The sequence below is a fragment of the Taudactylus pleione genome, unplaced genomic scaffold (genome assembly GCF_031769625.1).
Source record: "Taudactylus pleione unplaced genomic scaffold, aTauple2 ptg001024l, whole genome shotgun sequence".
NCBI lineage: Eukaryota > Metazoa > Chordata > Amphibia > Anura > Myobatrachidae > Taudactylus > Taudactylus pleione.
This window is the reverse complement of record NW_028285425.1, coordinates 1,881,489-1,908,152: the sequence shown is the minus strand read 5'-3', so window position 1 is coordinate 1,908,152 and position 26,664 is coordinate 1,881,489. Positions and strand designations below refer to the sequence as shown.

Below are 26,664 nucleotides of genomic sequence, written 5' to 3'. Positions count from 1 at the left end.
TGTATTATGTATTATACTCCCCATCCCTGCTCCTCTCTGTATTATGTATTATACTCCCCATCCCTGCTCCTCTCTGTATTATGTATTATACTCCCCATCCCTGCTCCTCTCTGTATTACATTTTATACTCCCCATCCCTGCTCCTCTCTGTATTATGTGTTATACTCCCAATCCCTGCTCCTCTCTGTATTCCTCTCTTTCCTTGCTCCTCTGTTATATTCTCCATGACAGCCATGAAATAGGTGTAGCCACGTATATAGCTCACTCCTTACCGGTGTTTCCAGAGGTGGGTTCTATGACGGTGTCTCCTGGCTGAAGGATCCCATCTCTCTCAGCATCCTCCACCATCCGCAGACTGATCCGGTCTTTCACACTGCCCCCCGCATTGAAAAACTCACATTTGGCCACTGTAAGGTGCAGATTTTCAGAGGGTGAGGTTTAATACACATTACATTTACTGTGCGAATGTTGTAGACGGGGATGATTCACTCCGTGCATTACAGGCAGGGGCAATGGCAGCACAGTACAGTGCCAGCAAAGGTGCAATTGGTACAGCTAAGAATACATAAAGCAAAACAGCCATAAAGAAAGCAAGAATAAAAAAGGGAGGATGGTGGATACTCACATAGTTCACACTTCAATCCATGCCGCTTTCCAATCTTATTGATCCGGACCAGGGGTGTATCTCCAATCTTCTGCAGGATGCTGGAGAGGATTGGGGGACTGCGGGCACTGAAAGCAGAATGATCTTATTTGAGTTATGGTTTCGTATTTCTAGAGACAATTATTAAGAGAGAATTTTAGTGTCTATGAAGAGGATTATTTGTGGCTATAAAATAGTATTACAGTATCAGTGCCAAACGGCTAGGACCTGGGGCTATCACATGGACCCCAAAGCAGGATACAGAGGAAGATGTACAGAGCTACAGGGCATTTGTCAGCATGAAGTGGCATCACAGATCACCGTTACATCACTGCCCTTCTCCGTCATACTCACAGTGGCACACAATGATGTGGCGAGTCAGCCTGCGACTTCCCCAATTGCCATGTGCACTTGCTTGGAAGGTCAGGGCGGATCCACTTCCTTTCTGCGACCAGCTCAGCCTCCACACTGCCATTGGCCACGAGGTTCTCTGCCAGGTGTGGGCAGGTAACTGATTCTGCAACAGGGGGTACAGATGGCATGATGTCCTGTGGAAAGGAATAAGAGGCTGGCACTATGGTACTGACAGCAATGTAGCACAGAAGTTAGGTCATTAGTTCAATTCCTGACCAGGGCCCATTCAGTGTGGGTTTGTATGTTCTCCCGGGTTCATGTGGGTTTCCTCCCAAATTCCAAAAACATACTGGCAGGTTAATAGGATTCTGACACATCAACCTTAGCGCGTGGACACGTGTGTGTTAGGGACGTCAGACTGTAATCTCCAATACAACTGCCCAAAAGAAAGATGACCAGAAAGAATGTGTATACTTGCAGAGTTGTTCCCTCGCGGGATCTGAGTGAGACATATGCGCCTGGGTTATACAAGTCATCATCATCATCATCAGAAAAACGTATACACATATGCGGTCCAGCACTGCACGACTCCCACTTCCGCCAGCAGTAAGTGTAGATGCCATAGAAATGCCTAGGCTCTGCATCGCCCGTCCTTGCGTGCGCCCATTTCTGGGTAAATGCTCATTGTATGTTGGATTGGCAGTATTCTCAGTACACTAATGTTGCGTACACACGGTATGATTAAACAGGACGATATGAACGATAGCGTTCTATCGTTATCGTTCATATCGTCCTGTTTCTGGCCCCCTCAAATGACCAAGCTATGGTCGATGCGCGGGCACGAATGGTCGATATAGATATCGACCATCGCCCGTGCATGCAGGCCAACATGGTCGATATCTACCATGTTAGCCTGTTTACTAAAGGACCTGCGATCTTTGATCGCGAGTCGTTATAGTAGTTGGGGGGTTGCTGCATGTTCGATCCAGTACATGCTGGGCGATCATATAACGATCGTTATCTGATGGTCTGACCGTGTGTACCCTCCATTAGTCCCACCCTCATTTCTCAGAGGCATGTACAGCTCTGCTCCCTTTCCCTGTACAAACCGGTTTCTTCTCTCCACCTGCTACACAATGACCTGTGGACGTGGCCCCCACCATAACGCTGCACGGACAGGTAGGGCCAGCAGAATAGAATGCTATAATGAGCACTCGGCACAGTCCTTTGTACAGCAGAGATCATATTCAGTACTCAAAGCTCGGTGATATGTGGAATATTAGCATTAATCAATCCAATCGTCACTACTGGATCAAGTGATCTTACTGGTAAAAGGAAACTTTGCTGGACTCATATAGTCACCTGTCTGGGGCGTACAGAGCGGCCACACTGTCACTTTCATAAACCTTAGAGTACTCGGAAATAAAACTAAAGCTTTGTCCTGTGAACGGCATCTGCTCCTGGTTATCACTAAAACAAGTGAACATAGAGACGTCATCCTGACCCAGTATATCCCCTTGAACCTGGGCTCATTTCACGGCTGGAAAAGGATTCTTCTGAATCAGTAAACAAATGGAGCCCAGGTTTAGGGAAGATTGTGATATTTTCAGGTCTCTGGTGCATGGACAGCCCACACCTGGAGTAAATACACCTCACCTGTAGGACAGGTACACAAGGAATATATAGCACACAATGACTCAGCACCACTAGGAGCATGCACAGTTGTTATAAACCTCCTCCTATAAAGATACAAAGCTGTTTTCCTTACGTATCTCTCCGACGCACACTCCTCTCTGGCATACCCATCTAACGCCGCTCCTCCAACCTCCCACATACCCATCTAACGCCGCTCCTCCAACCTCCCACATACCCATCTACCACCACTCCTCCAACCTCCCACATACCCATCTACCGCCACTCCTCTCTGGCATACCCATCTACCGCCACTCCTCCAACCTCCCACATACCCATCTACCGCCACTCCTCCCACATACCCATCTACCGCCACTCCTCCACTCTCCCACATACCCATCTACCGCCACTCCTCCACTCTCCCACATACCCATCTACCGCCACTCCTCCACTCTCCCACATACCCATCGACCGCCACTCCTCCAACCTCCCACATACCCATCTACCGCCACACCTCCACTCTCCCACATACCCATCTACCGCCACTCCTCCACTCTCCCACATACCCATCTACCGCCACTCCTCCACTCTCCCACATACCCATCTACCGCCACTCCTCCAACCTCCCACATACCCATCTACCGCCACTCCTCCAACCTCCCACATACCCATCTACCGCCACTCCTCCACTCTCCCACATACCCATCTACCGCCACACCTCCACTCTCCCACATACCCATCACCCGCCACACCTCCACTCTCCCACATACCCATCTACCGCCACACCTCCACTCTCCCACATACCGCCACACCTCCACTCTCCCACATACCGCCACACCTCCACTCTCCCACATACCGCCACTCCTCCCACCTCCCACATACCCATCTACCGCCACTCCTCCCACCTCCCACATACCCATCTACCGCCACTCCTCCCACCTCCCACATACCCATCTACCGCCACTCCTCCAACCTCCCACATACCCATCTACCGCCACTCCTCCAACCTCCCACATACCCATCTACCGCCACTCCTCCAACCTCCCACATACCCATCTACCGACACACCTCCACTCTCCCACATACCCATCTACCGCCACACCTCCACATACCCATCTACCGCCACTCCTCCAACCTCCCACATACCCATCTACCGCCACTCCTCCAACCTCCCACATACCCATCTACCGCCACTCCTCCAACCTCCCACATACCCATCTACCGCCACTCCTCCAACCTCCCACATACCCATCTACCGCCACTCCTCCAACCTCCCACATACCCATCTACCGCCACACCTCCAACCTCCCACATACCCATCTACCGCCACTCCTCCAACCTCCCACATACCCATCTACCGCCACTCCTCCAACCTCCCACATACCCATCTACCGCCACTCCTCCAACCTCCCACATACCCATCTACCGCCACTCCTCCAACCTCCCACATACCCATCTACCGCCACTCCTCCAACCTCCCACATACCCATCTACCGCCACTCCTCCACTCTCCCACATACCCATCTACCGCCACACCTCCACTCTCCCACATACCCATCACCCGCCACACCTCCACTCTCCCACATACCCATCTACCGCCACACCTCCACTCTCCCACATACCGCCACACCTCCACTCTCCCACATACCGCCACACCTCCACTCTCCCACATACCGCCACTCCTCCCACCTCCCACATACCCATCTACCGCCACTCCTCCCACCTCCCACATACCCATCTACCGCCACTCCTCCCACCTCCCACATACCCATCTACCGCCACTCCTCCAACCTCCCACATACCCATCTACCGCCACTCCTCCAACCTCCCACATACCCATCTACCGCCACTCCTCCAACCTCCCACATACCCATCTACCGACACACCTCCACTCTCCCACATACCCATCTACCGCCACACCTCCACATACCCATCTACCGCCACTCCTCCAACCTCCCACATACCCATCTACCGCCACTCCTCCAACCTCCCACATACCCATCTACCGCCACTCCTCCAACCTCCCACATACCCATCTACCGCCACTCCTCCAACCTCCCACATACCCATCTACCGCCACTCCTCCAACCTCCCACATACCCATCTACCGCCACACCTCCAACCTCCCACATACCCATCTACCGCCACTCCTCCAACCTCCCACATACCCATCTACCGCCACTCCTCCAACCTCCCACATACCCATCTACCGCCACTCCTCCAACCTCCCACATACCCATCTACCGCCACACCTCCAACCTCCCACATACCCATCTACCGCCACTCCTCCAACCTCCCACATACCCATCTACCGCCACACCTCCAACCTCCCACATACCCATCTACCGCCACACCTCCAACCTCCCACATACCCATCTACCGCCACACCTCCAACCTCCCACATACCCATCTACCGCCACACCTCCAACCTCCCACATACCCATCTAACGCCGCTCCTCCAACCTCCCACATACCCATCTACCACCACTCCTCCAACCTCCCACATACCCATCTACCGCCACTCCTCTCTGGCATACCCATCTACCGCCACTCCTCCAACCTCCCACATACCCATCTACCGCCACTCCTCCCACATACCCATCTACCGCCACTCCTCCACTCTCCCACATACCCATCTATCGCCACTCCTCCACTCTCCCACATACCCATCTACCGCCACTCCTCCACTCTCCCACATACCCATCGACCGCCACTCCTCCAACCTCCCACATACCCATCTACCGCCACACCTCCACTCTCCCACATACCCATCTACCGCCACTCCTCCACTCTCCCACATACCCATCTACCGCCACTCCTCCACTCTCCCACATACCCATCTACCGCCACTCCTCCAACCTCCCACATACCCATCTACCGCCACTCCTCCAACCTCCCACATACCCATCTACCGCCACTCCTCCACTCTCCCACATACCCATCTACCGCCACACCTCCACTCTCCCACATACCCATCACCCGCCACACCTCCACTCTCCCACATACCCATCTACCGCCACACCTCCACTCTCCCACATACGCCACACCTCCACTCTCCCACATACCGCCACACCTCCACTCTCCCACATACCGCCACACCTCCACTCTCCCACATACCCATCTACCGCCACTCCTCCCACCTCCCCATCTACCGCCACTCCTCCCACCTCCCACATACCCATCTACCGCCACTCCTCCAACCTCCCACATACCCATCTACCGCCACTCCTCCAACCTCCCACATACCCATCTACCGCCACTCCTCCAACCTCCCACATACCCATCTACCGACACACCTCCACTCTCCCACATACCCATCTACCGCCACACCTCCACATACCCATCTACCGCCACTCCTCCAACCTCCCACATACCCATCTACCGCCACTCCTCCAACCTCCCACATACCCATCTACCGCCACTCCTCCAACCTCCCACATACCCATCTACCGCCACTCCTCCAACCTCCCACATACCCATCTACCGCCACTCCTCCAACCTCCCACATACCCATCTACCGCCACTCCTCCAACCTCCCACATACCCATCTACCGCCACACCTCCAACCTCCCACATACCCATCTACCGCCACACCTCCAACCTCCCACATACCCATCTACCGCCACTCCTCCAACCTCCCACATACCCATCTACCGCCACTCCTTCAACCTCCCACATACCCATCTACAGCAACACCTCCAACCTCCCACATACCGATCTACCGCCACACCTCCAACCTCCCACATACCCATCTACCGCCACACCTCCAACCTCCCACATACCCATCTACCGCCACTCCTTCAATCTCCCACATACCCATCTACCGTAATACCTCCAACCTCCCACATATCAATCTACCGCCACACCTCCACTCTCCCACATACCGCCACACCTCCACATACCCATCTACCGCCACTCCTCCACTCTCCCACATACCCATCTACCGCCACTCCTCCAACCTCCCACATACCCATCTACCGCCACTCCTCCACTCTCCCACATACCCATCTACCGCCACACCTCCACTCTCCCACATACCCATCTACCGCCACTCCTCCAACCTCCCACATACCCATCTACCGCCACTCCTCCAACCTCCCACATACCCATCTACCGCCACTCCTCCAACCTCCCACATACCGATCTACCGCCACACCTCCAACCTCCCACATACCCATCTACCGCCACACCTCCAACCTCCCACATACCCATCTACCGCCACTCCTTCAATCTCCCACATACCCATCTACCGTAATACCTCCAACCTCCCACATATCCATCTACCGCCACACCTCCACTCTCCCACATACCGCCACACCTCCACATACCCATCTACCGCCACTCCTCCACTCTCCCACATACCCATCTACCGCCACTCCTCCAACCTCCCACATACCCATCTACCGCCACACCTCCACTCTCCCACATACCCATCTACCGCCACACCTCCACTCTCCCACATACCCATCTACCGCCACTCCTCCACTCTCCCACATACCCATCTACCGCCACTCCTCCAACCTCCCACATACCCATCTACCGCCACTCCTCCAACCTCCCACATACCCATCTACCGCCACTCCTCCACTCTCCCACATACCCATCTACCGCCACACCTCCACTCTCCCACATACCGCACACCTCCACTCTCCCACATACCGCCACACCTCCACATACCGATCTACCGCCACTCCTCCCACCTCCCACATACCCATCTACCGCCACTCCTCCCACCTCCCACATACCCATCTACCGCCACTCCTCCCACCTCCCACATACCCATCTACCGCCACTCCTCCAACCTCCCACATACCCATCTACCGCCACTCCTCCAACCTCCCACATACCCATCTACCGCCACTCCTCCCACATACCCATCTACCGCCACTCCTCCAACCTCCCACATACCCATCTACCGCCACACCTCCACTCTCCCACATACCCATCTACCGCCACACCTCCACATACCCATCTACCGCCACTCCTCCAACCTCCCACATACCCATCTACCGCCACTCCTCCAACCTCCCACATACCCATCTACCGCCACTCCTCCAACCTCCCACATACCCATCTACCGCCACTCCTCCAACCTCCCACATACTCATCTACCGCCACTCCTCCAACCTCCCACATACCCATCTACCGCCACTCCTCCAACCTCCCACATACCCATCTACCGCCACTCCTCCAACCTCCCACATACCCATCTACCGCCACTCCTCCAACCTCCCACATACCCATCTACCGCCACACCTCCAACCTCCCACATACCCATCTACCGCCACACCTCCAACCTCCCACATACCCATCTACCGCCACTCCTTCAATCTCCCACATACCCATCTACAGCAAAACCTCCAACCTCCCACATACCGATCTACCGCCACACCTCCAACCTCCCACATACCCATCTACCGCCACACCTCCAACCTCCCATATACCCATCTACCGCCACTCCTTCAATCTCCCACATACCCATCTACCGTAATACCTCCAACCTCCCACATATCCATCTACCGCCACACCTCCACTCTCCCACATACCGCCACACCTCCACATACCCATCTACCGCCACTCCTCCACTCTCCCACATACCCATCTACCGCCACTCCTCCAACCTCCCACATACCCATCTACCGCCACACCTCCACTCTCCCACATACCCATCTACCGCCACACCTCCACTCTCCCACATACCCATCTACCGCCACTCCTCCACTCTCCCACATACCCATCTACCGCCACTCCTCCAACCTCCCACATACCCATCTACCGCCACTCCTCCAACCTCCCACATACCCATCTACCGCCACTCCTCCACTCTCCCACATACCCACCTACCGCCACACCTCCACTCTCCCACATACCCATCTCCCGCCACACCTCCACTCTTCCACATACCGCCACACCTCCACTCTCCCACATACCGCCACACCTCCACTCTCCCACATACCGCACACCTCCACTCTCCCACATACCGCCACACCTCCACATACCGATCTACCGCCACTCCTCCCACCTCCCACATACCCATCTACCGCCACTCCTCCCACCTCCCACATACCCATCTACCGCCACTCCTCCCACCTCCCACATACCCATCTACCGCCACTCCTCCAACCTCCCACATACCCATCTACCGCCACTCCTCCAACCTCCCACATACCCATCTACCGCCACTCCTCCCACATACCCATCTACCGCCACACCTCCACTCTCCCACATACCCATCTACCGCCACACCTCCACATACCCATCTACCGCCACTCCTCCAACTTCCCACATACCCATCTACCGCCCCTCCTCCAACCTCCCACATACCCATCTACCGCCACTCCTCCAACCTCCCACATACCCATCTACCGCCACTCCTCCAACCTCCCACATACCCATCTACCGCCACTCCTCCAACCTCCCACATACCCATCTACCGCCACTCCTCCAACCTCCCACATACCCATCTACCGCCACTGCTCCAACCTCCCACATACCCATCTACCGCCACACCTCCAACCTCCCACATACCCATCTACCGCCACACCTCCAACCTCCCACATACCCATCTACCGCCACTCCTTCAATCTCCCACATACCCATCTACAGCCACACCTCCAACCTCCCACATACCGATCTACCGCCACACCTCCAACCTCCCACATACCCATCTACCGCCACACCTCCAACCTCCCACATACCCATCTACCGCCACTCATTCAATCTCCCACATACCCATCTACCGTAATACCTCCAACCTCCCACATATCCATCTACCGCCACACCTCCACTCTCCCACATACCGCCACACCTCCACATACCCATCTACCGCCACACCTCCAACCTCCCACATACCCATCTACCGCCACACCTCCAACCTCCCACATACCCATCTACCGCCACACCTCCAACCTCCCACATACCATCTACCGCCACACCTCCAACCTCCCACATTCCCATCTACCGCCACACCTCCAACCTCCCACATACCCATCTACCGCCACACCTCCAACATACCCATCTACCGCCACACCTTCAACCTCCCACATACCCATCTACCGCAACACCTCCAACCTCCCACATACCCATCTACCGCCACTCCTCCACATACCCATCTACCGCCACTCCTCCAGCCTCCCACATACCCATCTACCGCCACACTTCCAACCTCCCACATACCCATCCCCGCCACACCTCCACTTTCCAACATACAAAGATGACTTCCTTACTTACCTCTCCGACACACCTCCCCTCTCTGACAAACCCATCTACCACCAAGCCTCCAACCTCCCACATACCCATCTACCACACCTCCAACATACCCATCTACCAACACCACCCTGCATACCCATTTACTGCTACACCTCCCCTCTCTTCCATACCCATCTACTGCCACACCTCTCCCACATACCTACTTACCGCCACCCCCCATCTTCCACATACCCATCTGCCAACAACCCACCATCACCTGCATATCCATCTACCGCCACCACTCCCTGCATATCCATCTACCACCACCCCCTATCTCCCACTTACTGATTTACCACCAATCCCTTGCCCTTCTCCCACTTACCACCACGCCTACCATATACACTTCTCAACCATTCCCCAGACTCCCTTACCCCAGCCTCCCATGCACACCTCCCAGCCATACCCCAGCCTCCCATGCACACCTCCCAGCCATACCCCAGACTTCCATGCCCACCTCACAGCCATACCCCAGCCTCCCATGCCCACCTCCCAGCCATACCCCAGCCTCCCATGCCCACCTGTCAGCCATACCCCAGCCTCCCATGCCCAGCCTCCCATCCATACCCCAGCCTCCCATGCACACCTCCCAGCCATACCCCAGCCTCCCATGCACACCTCCCAGCCATACCCCAGCCTCCCATGCACACCTGTCAGCCATACCCCAGCCTCCCATGCACACCTGTCAGCCATACCCCAGCCTCCCATGCACACCTCCCAGCCATACCCCAGCCTCCCATGCACACCTCCCAGCCATACCCCAGCCTCCCATGCACACCTGTCAGCCATACCCCAGCCTCCCATGCACACCTGTCAGCCATACCCCAGCCTCCCATACCCAGCCTCCCATGCACACCTCCCAGCCATACCCCAGCCTCCCATGCACACCTGTCAGCCATACCCCAGCCTCCCATGCACACCTCCCAGCCATACCCCAGCCTCCCATGCACACCTCCCAGCCATACCCCAGCCTCCCATGCACACCTCCCAGCCATACCCCAGCCTCCCATGCACACCTCCCAGCCATACCCCAGCCTCCCATGCCCACCTCCCAGCCATACCCCAGCCTCCCATGCCCACCTCCCAGCCATACCCCAGCCTCCCATGCCCACCTGTCAGCCATACCCCAGCCTCCCATGCCCAGCCTCCCATCCATACCCCAGCCTCCCATGCACACCTCCCAGCCATACCCCAGCCTCCCATGCACACCTCCCAGCCATACCCCAGCCTCCCATGCACACCTGTCAGCCATACCCCAGCCTCCCATGCACACCTGTCAGCCATACCCCAGCCTCCCATGCACACCTCCCAGCCATACCCCAGCCTCCCATGCACACCTCCCAGCCATACCCCAGCCTCCCATGCACACCTCCCAGCCATACCCCAGCCTCCCATGCACACCTGTCAGCCATACCCCAGCCTCCCATGCACACCTGTCAGCCATACCCCAGCCTCCCATACCCAGCCTCCCATGCACACCTCCCAGCCATACCCCAGCCTCCCATGCACACCTGTCAGCCATACCCCAGCCTCCCATGCACACCTCCCAGCCATACCCCAGCCTCCCATGCACACCTCCCAGCCATACCCCAGCCTCCCATGCACACCTCCCAGCCATACCCCAGCCTCCCATGCACACCTCCCAGCCATACCCCAGCCTCCCATGCACACCTCCCAGCCATACCCCAGCCTCCCATGCCCACCTCCCAGCCATACCCCAGCCTCCCATGCACACCTCTCAGCCTGGCCACTCTTATGCTCGTAGTCGTACATCTGTCCCCCACTGTTCTAGTGTCAGACACCCAGGAGAGGACGTCACCTTAACTGTAGGACTCAGCAGCTGGCACAGTGACACCCGCAGGACAGGCGATAGGACACGATATTGCGCTGCAACAGCAGCGTGACTCCCAGAACGGCTAATAGTGCCTGAGGGCTGCGCTCCTATTGGTCAGACAGAAGGCGGTGGTCCTCAGATCTGTCAACGATTCGCCGCGGCCATGTCTCCTAGCAACCAGGTGATCCAATCACAAGAGAAAGAATACGACCCATGTGATCTCGAGTAGGCGGAGACTAGGTATGGCCATGAAACATGATGATGCAATACTAATCATATAATGTAGAGGAGTGTCGTATAATATGACGCAATACTAATAATACAGCATCTCATGAGGTAATTACCGTATAACCAGGTAATAGGAGGTGACAGTATGACGTAATACTAATAATACAGCATCTCATGAGGTAATTACCGTATAACCAGGTAATAGGAGGTGACAGTGTGACATAATACTAATAATACAGCATCTCATGAGGTAATTACCGTATAACCAGGTAATAGGAGGTGACTGTGTGACGTAATACTAATAATACAGCATCTCAAGAGGTAATTACCGTATAACCAGGTAATAGGAGGTGACTGTGTGACGTAATACTAATAATACAGCATCTCATGAGGTAATTACCATATAACCAGGTAATAGGAGGTGACAGTATGACGTAATACTAATAATACAGCATCTCATGAGGTAATCACTGTATAACCAGGTAATAGGAGGTGACAGTATGACATAATACTAATAATACAGCATCTCATGAGGTAATTACCGTATAACCAGGTAATAGGAGGTGACAGTGTGACGTAATACTAATAATGCAGCATCTCATGAGGTAATTACCGTATAACCAGGTAATAGGAGGTGACAGTATGACGTAATACTAATAATACAGCATCTCATGAGGTAATTACCGTATAACCAGGTAATAGGAGGTGACTGTATGACGTAATACTAATAATACAGCATCTCATGAGGTAATTACCATATAACCAGGTAATAGGAGGTGACAGTATGACGTAATACTAATAATACAGCATCTCATGAGGTAATTACCGTATAACCAGGTAATAGGAGGTGACTGTATGACGTAATACTAATAATACAGCATCTCATGAGGTAATTACCGTATAACCAGGTAATAGGAGGTGACTGTATGACGTAATACTAATAATGCAGCATCTCATGAGGTAATTACCATATAACCAGGTAATAGGAGGTGACAGTATGACGTAATACTAATAATACAGCATCTCATGAGGTAATTACCGTATAACCAGGTAATAGGAGGTGACTGTATGACGTAATACTAATAATGCAGCATCTCATGAGGTAATTACTGTATAACCAGGTAATAGGAGGTGACTGTATGACGTAATACTAATAATACATCATCTCATGAGGTAATTACCATATAACCAGGTAATAGGAGGTGACAGTATGACGTAATACTAATAATACAGCATCTCATGAGGTAATTACCGTATAACCAGGTAATAGGAGGTGACTGTATGACGTAATACTAATAATGCAGCATCTCATGAGGTAATTACCGTATAACCAGGTAATAGGAGGTGACAGTGTGACATAATACTAATAATACAGCATCTCATGATGTAATTACCGTATAACCAGGTAATAGGATGTGATTGTATGACGTAATACTAATAATACAGCATCTCATGAGGTAATTACCGTATAACCAGGTAATAGGAGGTGACAGTATGACGTAATACTAATAATACAGCATCTCATGAGGTAATTACTGTATAACCAGGTAATAGGAGGTGACAGTGTGATGTAATACTAATAATACAGCATCTCATGAGGTAATTACCATATAATCAGGTAATAGGAGGTGACAGTATGACGTAATACTAATAATACAGCATCTCATGAGGTAATTACCGTATAACCAGGTAATAGGAGGTGACAGTATGACGTAATACTAATAATGCAGCATCTCATGAGGTAATTACCGTATAACCAGGTAATAGGAGGTGACAGTATGACGTAATACTAATAATACAGCATCTCATGAGGTAATTACCGTATAACCAGGTAATAGGAGGTGACAGTGTGACGTAATACTAATAATGCATCATCTCATGATGTAATTACCGTATAACCAGGTAATAGGAGGTGACTGTGTGACGTAATACTAATAATGCAGCATCTCATGAGGTAATTACCGTATAACCAGGTAATATGAGGTGACTGTATGACGTAATACTAATAATGCAGCATCTCATGAGGTAATTACCGTATAACCAGGTAACAGGAGGTGACAGTGTGACGTAATACTAATAATACAGCATCTCATGAGGTAATTACCGTATAGCCAGGTAATAGGAGGTGACAGTGTGACGTAATACTAATAATACAGCATCTCATGAGGTAATTACCGTATAACCAGGTAATAGGAGGTGACAGTGTGACGTAATACTAATAATACAGCATCTCATGAGGTAATTACCGTATAGCCAGGTAATAGGAGGTGACAGTGTGACGTAATACTAATAATACAGCATCTCATGAGGTAATTACCGTATAACCAGGTAATAGGAGGTGACAGTATGACGTAATACTAATAATGCAGCATCTCATGAGGTAATTACCGTATAACCAGGTAATAGGAGGTGACTGTATGACGTAATACTAATAATACAGCATCTCATGAGGTAATTACCGTATAACCAGGTAATAGGAGGTGACAGTATGACGTAATACTAATAATACAGCATCTCATGAGGTAATTACCGTATAATCAGGTAATAGGAGGTGACAGTGTGACGTAATACTAATAATACAGCATCTCATGAGGTAATTACCATATAACCAGGTAATAGGAGGTGACAGTGTGACGTAATACTAATAATACAGCATCTCATGAGGTAATTACCGTATAACCAGGTAATAGGAGGTGACAGTGTGACGTAATACTAATAATACAGCATCTCATGAGGTAATTACCGTATAACCAGGTAATAGGAGGTGACAGTGTGACGTAATACTAATAATACAGCATCTCATGAGGTAATTACCGTATAACCAGGTAATAGGAGGTGACAGTATGACGTAATACTAATAATACAGCATCCCATGAGGTTATTACCGTATAACCAGGTAATAGGAGGTGATTGTATGACGTAATACTAATAATGCAGCATCTCATGAGGTAATTACCGTATAACCAGGTAATAGGAGGTGACTGTATGACGTAATACTAATAATGCAGCATCTCATGAGGTAATTACCGTATAACCAGGTAATAGGAGGTGACTGTATGACGTAATACTAATAATACAGCATCTCATGAGGTAATTACTGTATAACCAGGTAATAGGAGGTGACAGTGTGATGTAATACTAATAATACAGCATCTCATGAGGTAATTACCGTATAACCAGGTAATAGGAGGTGACAGTGTGATGTAATACTAATAATACAGCATCTCATGAGGTAATTACCATATAATCAGGTAATAGGAGGTGACAGTATGACGTAATACTAATAATACAGCATCTCATGAGGTAATTACCGTATAACCAGGTAATAGGAGGTGACTGTGTGACGTAATACTAATAATACAGCATCCCATGAGGTAATTACCGTATAACCAGGTAATAGGAGGTGACAGTGTGACGTAATACTAATAATGCAGCATCTCATGAGGTAATTACCGTATAACCAGGTAATAGGAGGTGACAGTGTGACGTAATACTAATAATGCAGCATCTCATGAGGTAATTACCGTATAACCAGGTAATAGGAGGTGACAGTATGACGTAATACTAATAATACAGCATCTCATGAGGTAATTACCGTATAACCAGGTAATAGGAGGTGACAGTGTGACGTAATACTAATAATGCAGCATCTCATGAGGTAATTACCGTATAACCAGGTAATAGGAGGTGACAGTGTGACGTAATACTAATAATGCATCATCTCATGATGTAATTACCGTATAACCAGGTAATAGGAGGTGACTGTGTGACGTAATACTAATAATGCAGCATCTCATGAGGTAATTACCGTATAACCAGGTAATAGGAGATGACTGTGTGACGTAATACTAATAATACAGCATCCCATGAGGTAATTACCGTATAACCAGGTAATAGGAGGTGACAGTATGACGTAATACTAATAATGCATCATCTCATGAGGTAATTACCATATAACCAGGTAATAGGAGGTGACTGTATGACGTAATACTAATAATGCAGCATCTCATGAGGTAATTACCGTATAACCAGGTAATAGGAGGTGACAGTGTGACATAATACTAATAATACAGCATCCCATGAGGTAATTACCGTATAACCAGGTAATAGGAGGTGACAGTGTGACGTAATACTAATAATACAGCATCTCATGAGGTAATTACCGTATAACCAGGTAATAGGAGGTGACAGTGTGACATAATACTAATAATACAGCATCCCATGAGGTAATTACCGTATAACCAGGTAATAGGAGGTGACAGTGTGACGTAATACTAATAATACAGCATCTCATGAGGTAATTACCATATAACCAGGTAATAGGAGGTGACTGTATGACGTAATACTAATAATACAGCATCTCATGAGGTAATTACCGTATAACCAGGTAATAGGAGGTGACTGTGTGACGTAATACTAATAATACAGCATCTCATGAGGTAATTACCGTATAACCAGGTAATATGAGGTGACTGTATGACGTAATACTAATAATGCAGCATCTCATGAGGTAATTACCGTATAACCAGGTAACAGGAGGTGACAGTGTGACGTAATACTAATAATACAGCATCTCATGAGGTAATTACCGTATAGCCAGGTAATAGGAGGTGACAGTGTGACGTAATACTAATAATACAGCATCTCATGAGGTAATTACCGTATAACCAGGTAATAGGAGGTGACAGTGTGACGTAATACTAATAATACAGCATCTCATGAGGTAATTACCGTATAGCCAGGTAATAGGAGGTGACAGTGTGACGTAATACTAATAATACAGCATCTCATGAGGTAATTACCGTATAACCAGGTAATAGGAGGTGACTGTATGACGTAATACTAATAATACAGCATCTCATGAGGTAATTACCGTATAATCAGGTAATAGGAGGTGACAGTGTGACGTAATACTAATAATACAGCATCTCATGAGGTAATTACCATATAACCAGGTAATAGGAGGTGACAGTGTGACGTAATACTAATAATACAGCATCTCATGAGGTAATTACCGTATAACCAGGTAATAGGAGGTGACAGTGTGACGTAATACTAATAATACAGCATCTCATGAGGTAATTACCGTATAACCAGGTAATAGGAGGTGACAGTATGATGTAATACTAATAATACAGCATCTCATGAGGTAATTACCGTATAACCAGGTAATAGGAGGTGACAGTGTGACGTAATACTAATAATACAGCATCTCATGAGGTAATTACCGTATAACCAGGTAATAGGAGGTGACAGTGTGACGTAATACTAATAATACAGCATCTCATGAGGTAATTACCGTATAACCAGGTAATAGGAGGTGACAGTATGATGTAATACTAATAATACAGCATCTCATGAGGTAATTACCGTATAACCAGGTAATAGGAGGTGACAGTGTGACGTAATACTAATAATACAGCATCTCATGAGGTAATTACCGTATAACCAGGTAATAGGAGGTGACAGTGTGACGTAATACTAATAATACAGCATCTCATGAGGTAATTACCGTATAACCAGGTAATAGGAGGTGACAGTGTGATGTAATACTAATAATACAGCATCTCATGAGGTAATTACCGTATAACCAGGTAATAGGAGGTGACAGTGTGACGTAATACTAATAATACAGCATCTCATGAGGTAATTACCGTATAACCAGGTAATAGGAGGTGACAGTATGACGTAATACTAATAATACAGCATCTCATGAGGTAATTACCGTATAACCAGGTAATAGGAGGTGACAGTATGACGTAATACTAATAATACAGCATCTCATGAGGTAATTACCGTATAACCAGGTAATAGGAGGTGACTGTGTGACGTAATACTAATAATGCAGCATCTCATGAGGTAATTACCGTATAACCAGGTAATAGGAGGTGACAGTGTGACGTAATACTAATAATACAGCATCTGATGAGGTAATTACCGTATAACCAGGTAATAGGAGGAGACAGTATGACATAATACTACTAATACAGCATCTGATGAGGTAATTACCGTATAACCAGGTAATAGGAGGTGACAGTGTGACGTAATACTAATAATACAGCATCTGATGAGGTAATTACCGTATAACCAGGTAATAGGAGGAGACAGTATGACATAATACTACTAATACAGCATCTGATGAGGTAATTACCGTATAACCAGGTAATAGGAGGTGACAGTGTGACGTAATACTAATAATACAGCATCTGATGAGGTAATTACCGTATAACCAGGTAATAGGAGGAGACAGTATGACATAATACTACTAATACAGCATCTCATGAGGTAATTACCGTATAACCAGGTAATAGGAGGAGACAGTATGACATAATACTACTAATACAGCATCTCATGAGGTAATTACCGTATAACCAGGTAATAGCAGGTGACTGTGTGACGTAATACTAATAATACAGCATCTCATGAGGTAATTACCGTATAACCAGGTAATAGGAGGTGACAGTGTGACGTAATACTAATAATACAGCATCTCATGAGGTAATTACCGTATAACCAGGTAATAGGAGGTGACTGTATGACATAATACTAATAATACAGCATCTCATGAGGTAATTACCGTATAACCAGGTAATAGGAGGTGACAGTATGACGTAATACTAATAATACAGCATCTCATGAGGTAATTACCGTATAACCAGGTAATAGGAGGTGACTGTATGACGTAATACTAATAATACAGCATCTCATGAGGTAATTACCATATAACCAGGTAATAGGATGTGATTGTATGACGTAATACTAATAATACAGCATCTCATGAGGTAATTACCGTATAACCAGGTAATAGGAGGTGACAGTGTGACGTAATACTAATAATGCAGCATCTCATGAGGTAATTACCGTATAACCAGGTAATAGGAGGTGACAGTGTGACGTAATACTAATAATGCAGCATCTCATGAGGTAATTACCGTATAACCAGGTAATAGGAGGTGACAGTGTGACGTAATACTAATAATACAGCATCTCATGAGGTAATTACCGTATAACCAGGTAATAGGAGGTGACTGTGTGACGTAATACTAATAATGCATCATCTCATGATGTAATTACCGTATAACCAGGTAATAGGAGGTGACTGTGTGACGTAATACTAATAATGCAGCATCTCATGAGGTAATTACCGTATAACCAGGTAATAGGAGATGACTGTGTGACGTAATACTAATAATACAGCATCCCATGAGGTAATTACCGTATAACCAGGTAATAGGAGGTGACAGTATGACGTAATACTAATAATGCATCATCTCATGAGGTAATTACCGTATAACCAGGTAATAGGAGGTGACTGTATGACGTAATACTAATAATGCAGCATCTCATGAGGTAATTACCGTATAACCAGGTAATAGGAGGTGACAGTGTGACATAATACTAATAATACAGCATCCCATGAGGTAATTACCGTATAACCAGGTAATAGGAGGTGACAGTGTGACGTAATACTAATAATACAGCATCTCATGAGGTAATTACCGTATAACCAGGTAATAGGAGGTGACAGTGTGACATAATACTAATAATACAGCATCCCATGAGGTAATTACCGTATAACCAGGTAATAGGAGGTGACAGTGTGACGTAATACTAATAATACAGCATCTCATGAGGTAATTACCGTATAACCAGGTAATAGGAGGTGACTGTATGACGTAATACTAATAATACAGCATCTCATGAGGTAATTACCGTATAACCAGGTAATAGGAGGTGACTGTGTGACGTAATACTAATAATACAGCATCTCATGAGGTAATTACCGTATAACCAGGTAATATGAGGTGACTGTATGACGTAATACTAATAATGCAGCATCTCATGAGGTAATTACCGTATAACCAGGTAACAGGAGGTGACAGTGTGACGTAATACTAATAATACAGCATCTCATGAGGTAATTACCGTATAGCCAGGTAATAGGAGGTGACAGTGTGACGTAATACTAATAATACAGCATCTCATGAGGTAATTACCGTATAACCAGGTAATAGGAGGTGACAGTGTGACGTAATACTAATAATACAGCATCTCATGAGGTAATTACCGTATAACCAGGTAACAGGAGGTGACAGTGTGACGTAATACTAATAATGCAGCATCTCATGAGGTAATTACCGTATAGCCAGGTAATAGGAGGTGACAGTGTGACGTAATACTAATAATACAGCATCTCATGAGGTAATTACCGTATAGCCAGGTAATAGGAGGTGACAGTGTGACGTAATACTAATAATACAGCATCTCATGAGGTAATTACCGTATAACCAGGTAATAGGAGGTGACTGTATGACGTAATACTAATAATACAGCATCTCATGAGGTAATTACCGTATAACCAGGTAATAGGAGGTGACAGTGTGACGTAATACTAATAATACAGCATCTCATGAGGTAATTACCATATAACCAGGTAATAGGAGGTGACAGTGTGACGTAATACTAATAATACAGCATCTCATGAGGTAATTACCGTATAACCAGGTAATAGGAGGTGACAGTGTGACGTAATACTAATAATACAGCATCTCATGAGGTAATTACCGTATAACCAGGTAATAGGAGGTGACAGTATGATGTAATACTAATAATACAGCATCTCATGAGGTAATTACCGTATAACCAGGTAATAGGAGGTGACAGTGTGACGTAATACTAATAATACAGCATCTCATGAGGTAATTACCGTATAACCAGGTAATAGGAGGTGACAGTGTGATGTAATACTAATAATACAGCATCTCATGAGGTAATTACCGTATAACCAGGTAATAGGAGGTGACAGTATGACGTAATACTAATAATACAGCATCTCATGAGGTAATTACCGTATAACCAGGTAATAGGAGGTGACAGTGTGATGTAATACTAATAATACAGCATCTCATGAGGTAATTACCGTATAACCAGGTAATAGGAGGTGACAGTGTGATGTAATACTAATAATACAGCATCTCATGAGGTAATTACCGTATAACCAGGTAATAGGAGGTGACAGTGTGACGTAATACTAATAATACAGCATCTCATGAGGTAATTACCGTATAACCAGGTAATAGGAGGTGACAGTGTGATGTAATACTAATAATACAGCATCTTGTGAGGTAATTACCGTATAACCAGGTAATAGGAGGTGACTGTGTGACGTAATACTAATAATACAGCATCTCGTGAGGTAATTACCGTATAACCAGGTAATAGGATGTGACAGTGTGACGTAATACTAATAATGCAGCATCTCATGAGGTAATTACCGTATAACCAGGTAATAGGAGGTGACAGTGTGACGTAATACTAATAATACAGCATCTCGTGAGGTAATTACCGTATAACCAGGTAATAGGAGGTGACAGTGTGATGTAATACTAATAATGCAGCAGCTCGTGAGGTAATTACCATATAACCAGGTAATAGGAGGTGACTGTATGACGTAATACTAATAATACAGCATCTCATGAGGTAATTACCGTATAACCAGGTAATAGGAGGTGACTGTATGACGTAATACTAATAATACAGCATCTCATGAGGTTATTACCGTATAACCAGGTAATAGGAGGTGACAGTATGATGTAATACTAATAATACAGCATCTCATGAGGTTATTACCGTATAACCAGGTAATAGGAGGTGACTGTGTGACGTAATACTAATAATACAGCATCTCATGAGGTAGTTACCGTATAACCAGGTAATAGGAGGTGACTGTATGACGTAATACTAATAATACAGCATCTCATGAGGTAGTTACCGTATAACCAGGTAATAGCAGGTGACTGTATGACATAATACTAATAATACATCATCTCATGAGGTAATTACCGTATAACCAGGTAATAGGAGGTGATTGTATGACGTAATACTAATAATACAGCATCTCATGAGGTAATTACCATATAACCAGGTAATAGGAAGTGACTGTGTGACGTAATACTAATAATGCAGCATCTCATGAGGTAATTACCATGTAACCAGGTAATAGGAGGTGACTGTGTGACGTAATACTAATAATACAGCATCTCATGAGGTAATTACCGTATAACCAGGTAATAGGAGGTGACTGTATGACGTAATACTAATAATGCAGCATCTCATGAGGTAATTACCATATAACCAGGTAATAGGAGGTGACAGTATGACGTAATACTAATAATACAGCATCTCATGAGGTAATTACCGTATAACCAGGTAATAGGAGGTGACAGTGTGATGTAATACTAATAATACAGCATCCCATGAGGTATTTACCGTATAACCAGGTAATAGGAGGTGACAGTGTGATGTAATACTAATAATACAGCATCTCATGAGCTAATTACCATATAACCAGGTAATAGGAGGTGACAGTGTGATGTAATACTAATAATACAGCATCTCATGAGGTAATTACCGTATAACCAGGTAATAGGAGGTGACAGTGTGACGTAATACTAATAATATAGCATCTCATGAGGTAATTACTGTATAACCAGGTAATAGGAGGTGATAGTATGACGTAATACTAATAATGCAGCATCTCATGAGGTAATTACCATATAACCAGGTAATAGGAGGTGACAGTATGACGTAATACTAATAATACAGCATCTCATGAGGTAATTACCGTATAGCCAGGTAATAGGAGGTGACTGTGTGATGTAATACTAATAATACATCTTCTCATGAGGTAATTACCGTATAACCAGGTAATAGGAGGTGACAGTGTGACGTAATACTAATAATACAGCATCTCATGAGGTAATTACCGTATAACCAGGTAATAGGAGGTGACAGTGTGACGTAATACTAATAATACAGCATCTCATGAGGTAATTACCGTATAACCAGGTAATAGGAGGTGACAGTATGACGTAATACTAATAATACAGTATCTCATGAGGTAATTACCGTATAACCAGGTAATAGGAGGTGACAGTATGACGTAATACTAATAATGCAGCATCTCATGAGGTAATTACCGTATAACCAGCTAATAGGAGGTGACAGTGTGACGTAATACTAATAATACAGCATCTCATGAGGTAATTACCGTATAACCAGGTAATAGGAGGTGACTGTATGACGTAATACTAATAATACAGCATCTCATGAGGTAATTACCGTATAACCAGGTAATAGGAGGTGACAGTATGACATAATACTAATAATACAGCATCTCATGAGGTAATTACCGTATAACCAGGTAATAGGAGGTGACTGTATGACGTAATACTAATAATGCAGCATCTCATGAGGTTATTACCGTATAACCAGGTAATAGGAGGTGACAGTGTGATGTAATACTAATAATGCATCATCTCATGAGGTAATTACCGTATAACAAGGTAATAGGAGGAGACAGTGTGATGTAATACTAATAATGCATCATCTCATGAGGTAATTACCGTATAACCAGGTAATAGGAGGTGACAGTATGACGTAATACTAATAATGCAGCATCTCATGAGGTAATTACCGTATAACCAGGTAATAGGAGGTGACAGTGTGATGTAATACTAGTAATGCAGCATCCCATGAGGTAATTACCATATAACCAGGTAATAGGAGGTGACTGTGTGACGTAATACTAATAATACAGCATCTCATGAGGTAATTACCATATAACCAGGTAATAGGAGGTGACAGTGTGACGTAATACTAATAATGCATCATCTCATGAGGTAATTACCGTATAACCAGGTAATAGGAGGTGACAGTGTGACGTAATACTAATAATACAGCATCTCATGAGGTTATTACCGTATAACCAGGTAATAGGAGGTGACAGTATGACGTAATACTAATAATGCATCATCTCATGAGGTAATTACCGTATAACCAGGTAATAGGAGGTGACAGTGTGACGTAATACTAATAATGTATCATCTCATGATGTAATTACTGTATAACCAGGTAATAGGAGGTGACAGTGTGAAGTAATACTAATAATGTATCATCTCATGATGTAATTACCGTATAACCAGGTAATAGAAGGTGACAGTGTGACGTAATAATAATAATACAGCATCTCATGAGGTAATTACCGTATAACCAGGTAATAGGAGGTGACAGTGTGACGTAATACTAATAATACAGCATCTCATGAGGTAATTACCGTATAACCAGGTAATAGGAGGTGACAGTGTGACGTAATACTAATAATGCAGCATCTCATGAGGTAATTACCTTATAACCAGGTAATTGGAGGTGACAGTGTGACGTAATACTAATAATGCAGCATCTCATGAGGTAATTACCGTATAACCAGGTAATAGGAGGTGATTGTATGACGTAATACTAATAATACAGCATCTCATGAGGTAATTACCGTATAACCAGGTAATAGGAGGTGACTGTATGACATAATACTAATAATACAGCATCTCATGAGGTAATTACCGTATAACCAGGTAATAGGAGGTGACTGTATGACATAATACTAATAATACAGCATCTCATGAGGTAATTACCATATAACCTGGTAATAGGAGGTGACAGTGTGACGTAATACTAATAATACAGCATCCCATGAGGTAATTACCGTATAACCAGGTAATAGGAGGTGACAGTGTAACGTAATACTAATAATACAGCATCCCATGAGGTAATTACCGTATAACCAGGTAATAGGAGGTGACAGTGTGATGTAATACTAATAATGCATCATCTCATGATGTAATTACCGTATAACCTGGTAATAGGAGGTGACAGTGTGACGTAATACTAATAATACAGCATCTCATGAGGTAATTACCGTATAACCTGGTAATAGGAGGTGACAGTGTGACGTAATACTAATAATACAGCATCTCATGAGGTAATTACCGTATAACCAGGTAATAGGAGGTGACAGTATGACGTAATACTAATAATGCAGCATCTCATGAGGTAATTACCGTATAACCAGGTAATAGGAGGTGACTGTATGACGTAATACTAATAATGCAGCATCTCATGAGGTAATTACCGTATAACCAGGTAATGGGAGGAGACAGTGTGATGTAATACTAATAATACAGCATCTCATGAGGTAATTACCGTATAACCAGGTAATAGGAGGTGACAGTGTGACGTAATACTAATAATACAGCATCTCATGAGGTAATTACCGTATAACCAGGTAATAGGAGGTGACTGTATGACGTAATACTAATAATGCAGCATCTCATGAGGTTATTACCGTATAACCAGGTAATAGGAGGTGACAGTGTGATGTAATACTAATAATACAGCATCTCATGAGGTAATTACAATTATAACCAGGTAATAGGAGGTGACAGTGTGACGTAATACTAATAATACAGCATCTCATGAGGTAATTACCGTATAACCAGGTAATAGGAGGTGACAGTATGACGTAATACTAATAATGCAGCATCTCATGATGTAATTACCGTATAACCAGGTAATAGGAGGTGACTGTATGACGTAATACTAATAATACAGCATCTCATGAGGTAATTACCGTATAACCAGGTAATAGGAGGTGACAGTGTGACGTAATACTAATAATACAGCATCTCATGAGGTAATTACCGTATAACCAGGTAATAGGAGGTGACAGTGTAACGTAATACTAATAATACAGCATCCCATGAGGTTATTACCGTATAACCAGGTAATAGGAGGTGATTGTATGACATAATACTAATAATACAGCATCTCATGAGGTAATTACCGTATAACCAGGTAATAGGAGGTGACAGTATGACGTAATACTAATAATACAGCATCTCATGAGGTAATTACCGTATAACCAGTTAATAGGAGGTGACTGTATGACGTAATACTAATAATACAGCATCTCATGAGGTAATTACCGTATAACCAGGTAATAGGAGGTGACTGTATGACGTAATACTAATAATGTATCATCTCATGAGGTAATTACCATATAACCAGGTAATAGGAGGTGACAGTATGACGTAATACTAATAATACAGCATCTCATGAGGTAATTACCGTATAACCAGGTAATAGGAGGTGACAGTGTGACGTAATACTAATAATACATCATCTCATGAGGTAATTACCATATAACCAGGTAATAAGAGGTGACAGTGTGACGTAATACTAATAATACAGCATCTCATGAGGTAATTACCGTATAACCAGGTAATAGGAGGTGACAGTGTAACGTAATACTAATAATACAGCATCCCATGAGGTTATTACCGTATAACCAGGTAATAGGAGGTGATTGTATGACATAATACTAATAATACAGCATCTCATGAGGTAATTACCATATAACCAGGTAATAGGAGGTGACAGTGTGACGTAATACTAATAATGCAGCATCTCATGAGGTAATTACCGTATAACCAGGTAATAGGAGGTGACAGTGTGACGTAATACTAATAATACAGCATCTCATGAGGTAATTACCGTATAACCAGGTAATAGGAGGTGACAGTGTGATGTAATACTAATAATACAGCATCTCATGAGGTAATTACCGTATAACCAGGTAATAGGAGGTGACAGTGTAACGTAATACTAATAATACAGCATCTCATGATGTAATTACCGTATAACCAGGTAATAGGAGGTGACAGTGTGACGTAATACTAATAATACAGCATCTCATGAGATAATTACCGTATAACCAGGTAATAGGAGGTGACTGTGTGACGTAATACTAATAATACAGCATCTCATGAGGTAATTACCGTATAACCAGGTAATAGGAGGTGACTGTATGACGTAATACTAATAATACAGCATC

At 45.7% G+C, this 26,664-nt stretch overlaps 1 protein-coding gene across 2 annotated transcripts; it reads right to left on the bottom strand.

The window, feature by feature from the left end:
* Positions 1-234: 234 nt before the first annotated feature.
* LOC148454226 (cystathionine beta-synthase-like protein) lies at positions 235-11,824 on the bottom strand. Of its 2 annotated transcripts, none has more exons than XM_088461184.1 (4): positions 11,610-11,680; positions 998-1,191; positions 626-732; positions 235-407 (listed from the first exon to the last, which is right to left on the bottom strand). In XM_088461184.1, the coding sequence occupies exons 2-4, from the start codon at positions 1,183-1,185 to the stop codon at positions 262-264; spliced, it is 441 nt and encodes a 146-aa protein (XP_088317310.1). In that variant the 5' UTR covers positions 1,186-1,191; positions 11,610-11,680; the 3' UTR covers positions 235-261. The 2 variants fall into 2 exon arrangements, with proteins under 2 accessions (XP_088317310.1, XP_088317309.1); XM_088461183.1 differs by lacking the exon at positions 11,610-11,680 and adding an exon at positions 11,694-11,824 and having other exon boundaries at positions 236-407.
* Between the last annotated feature and the right edge of the window lie 14,840 nt (positions 11,825-26,664).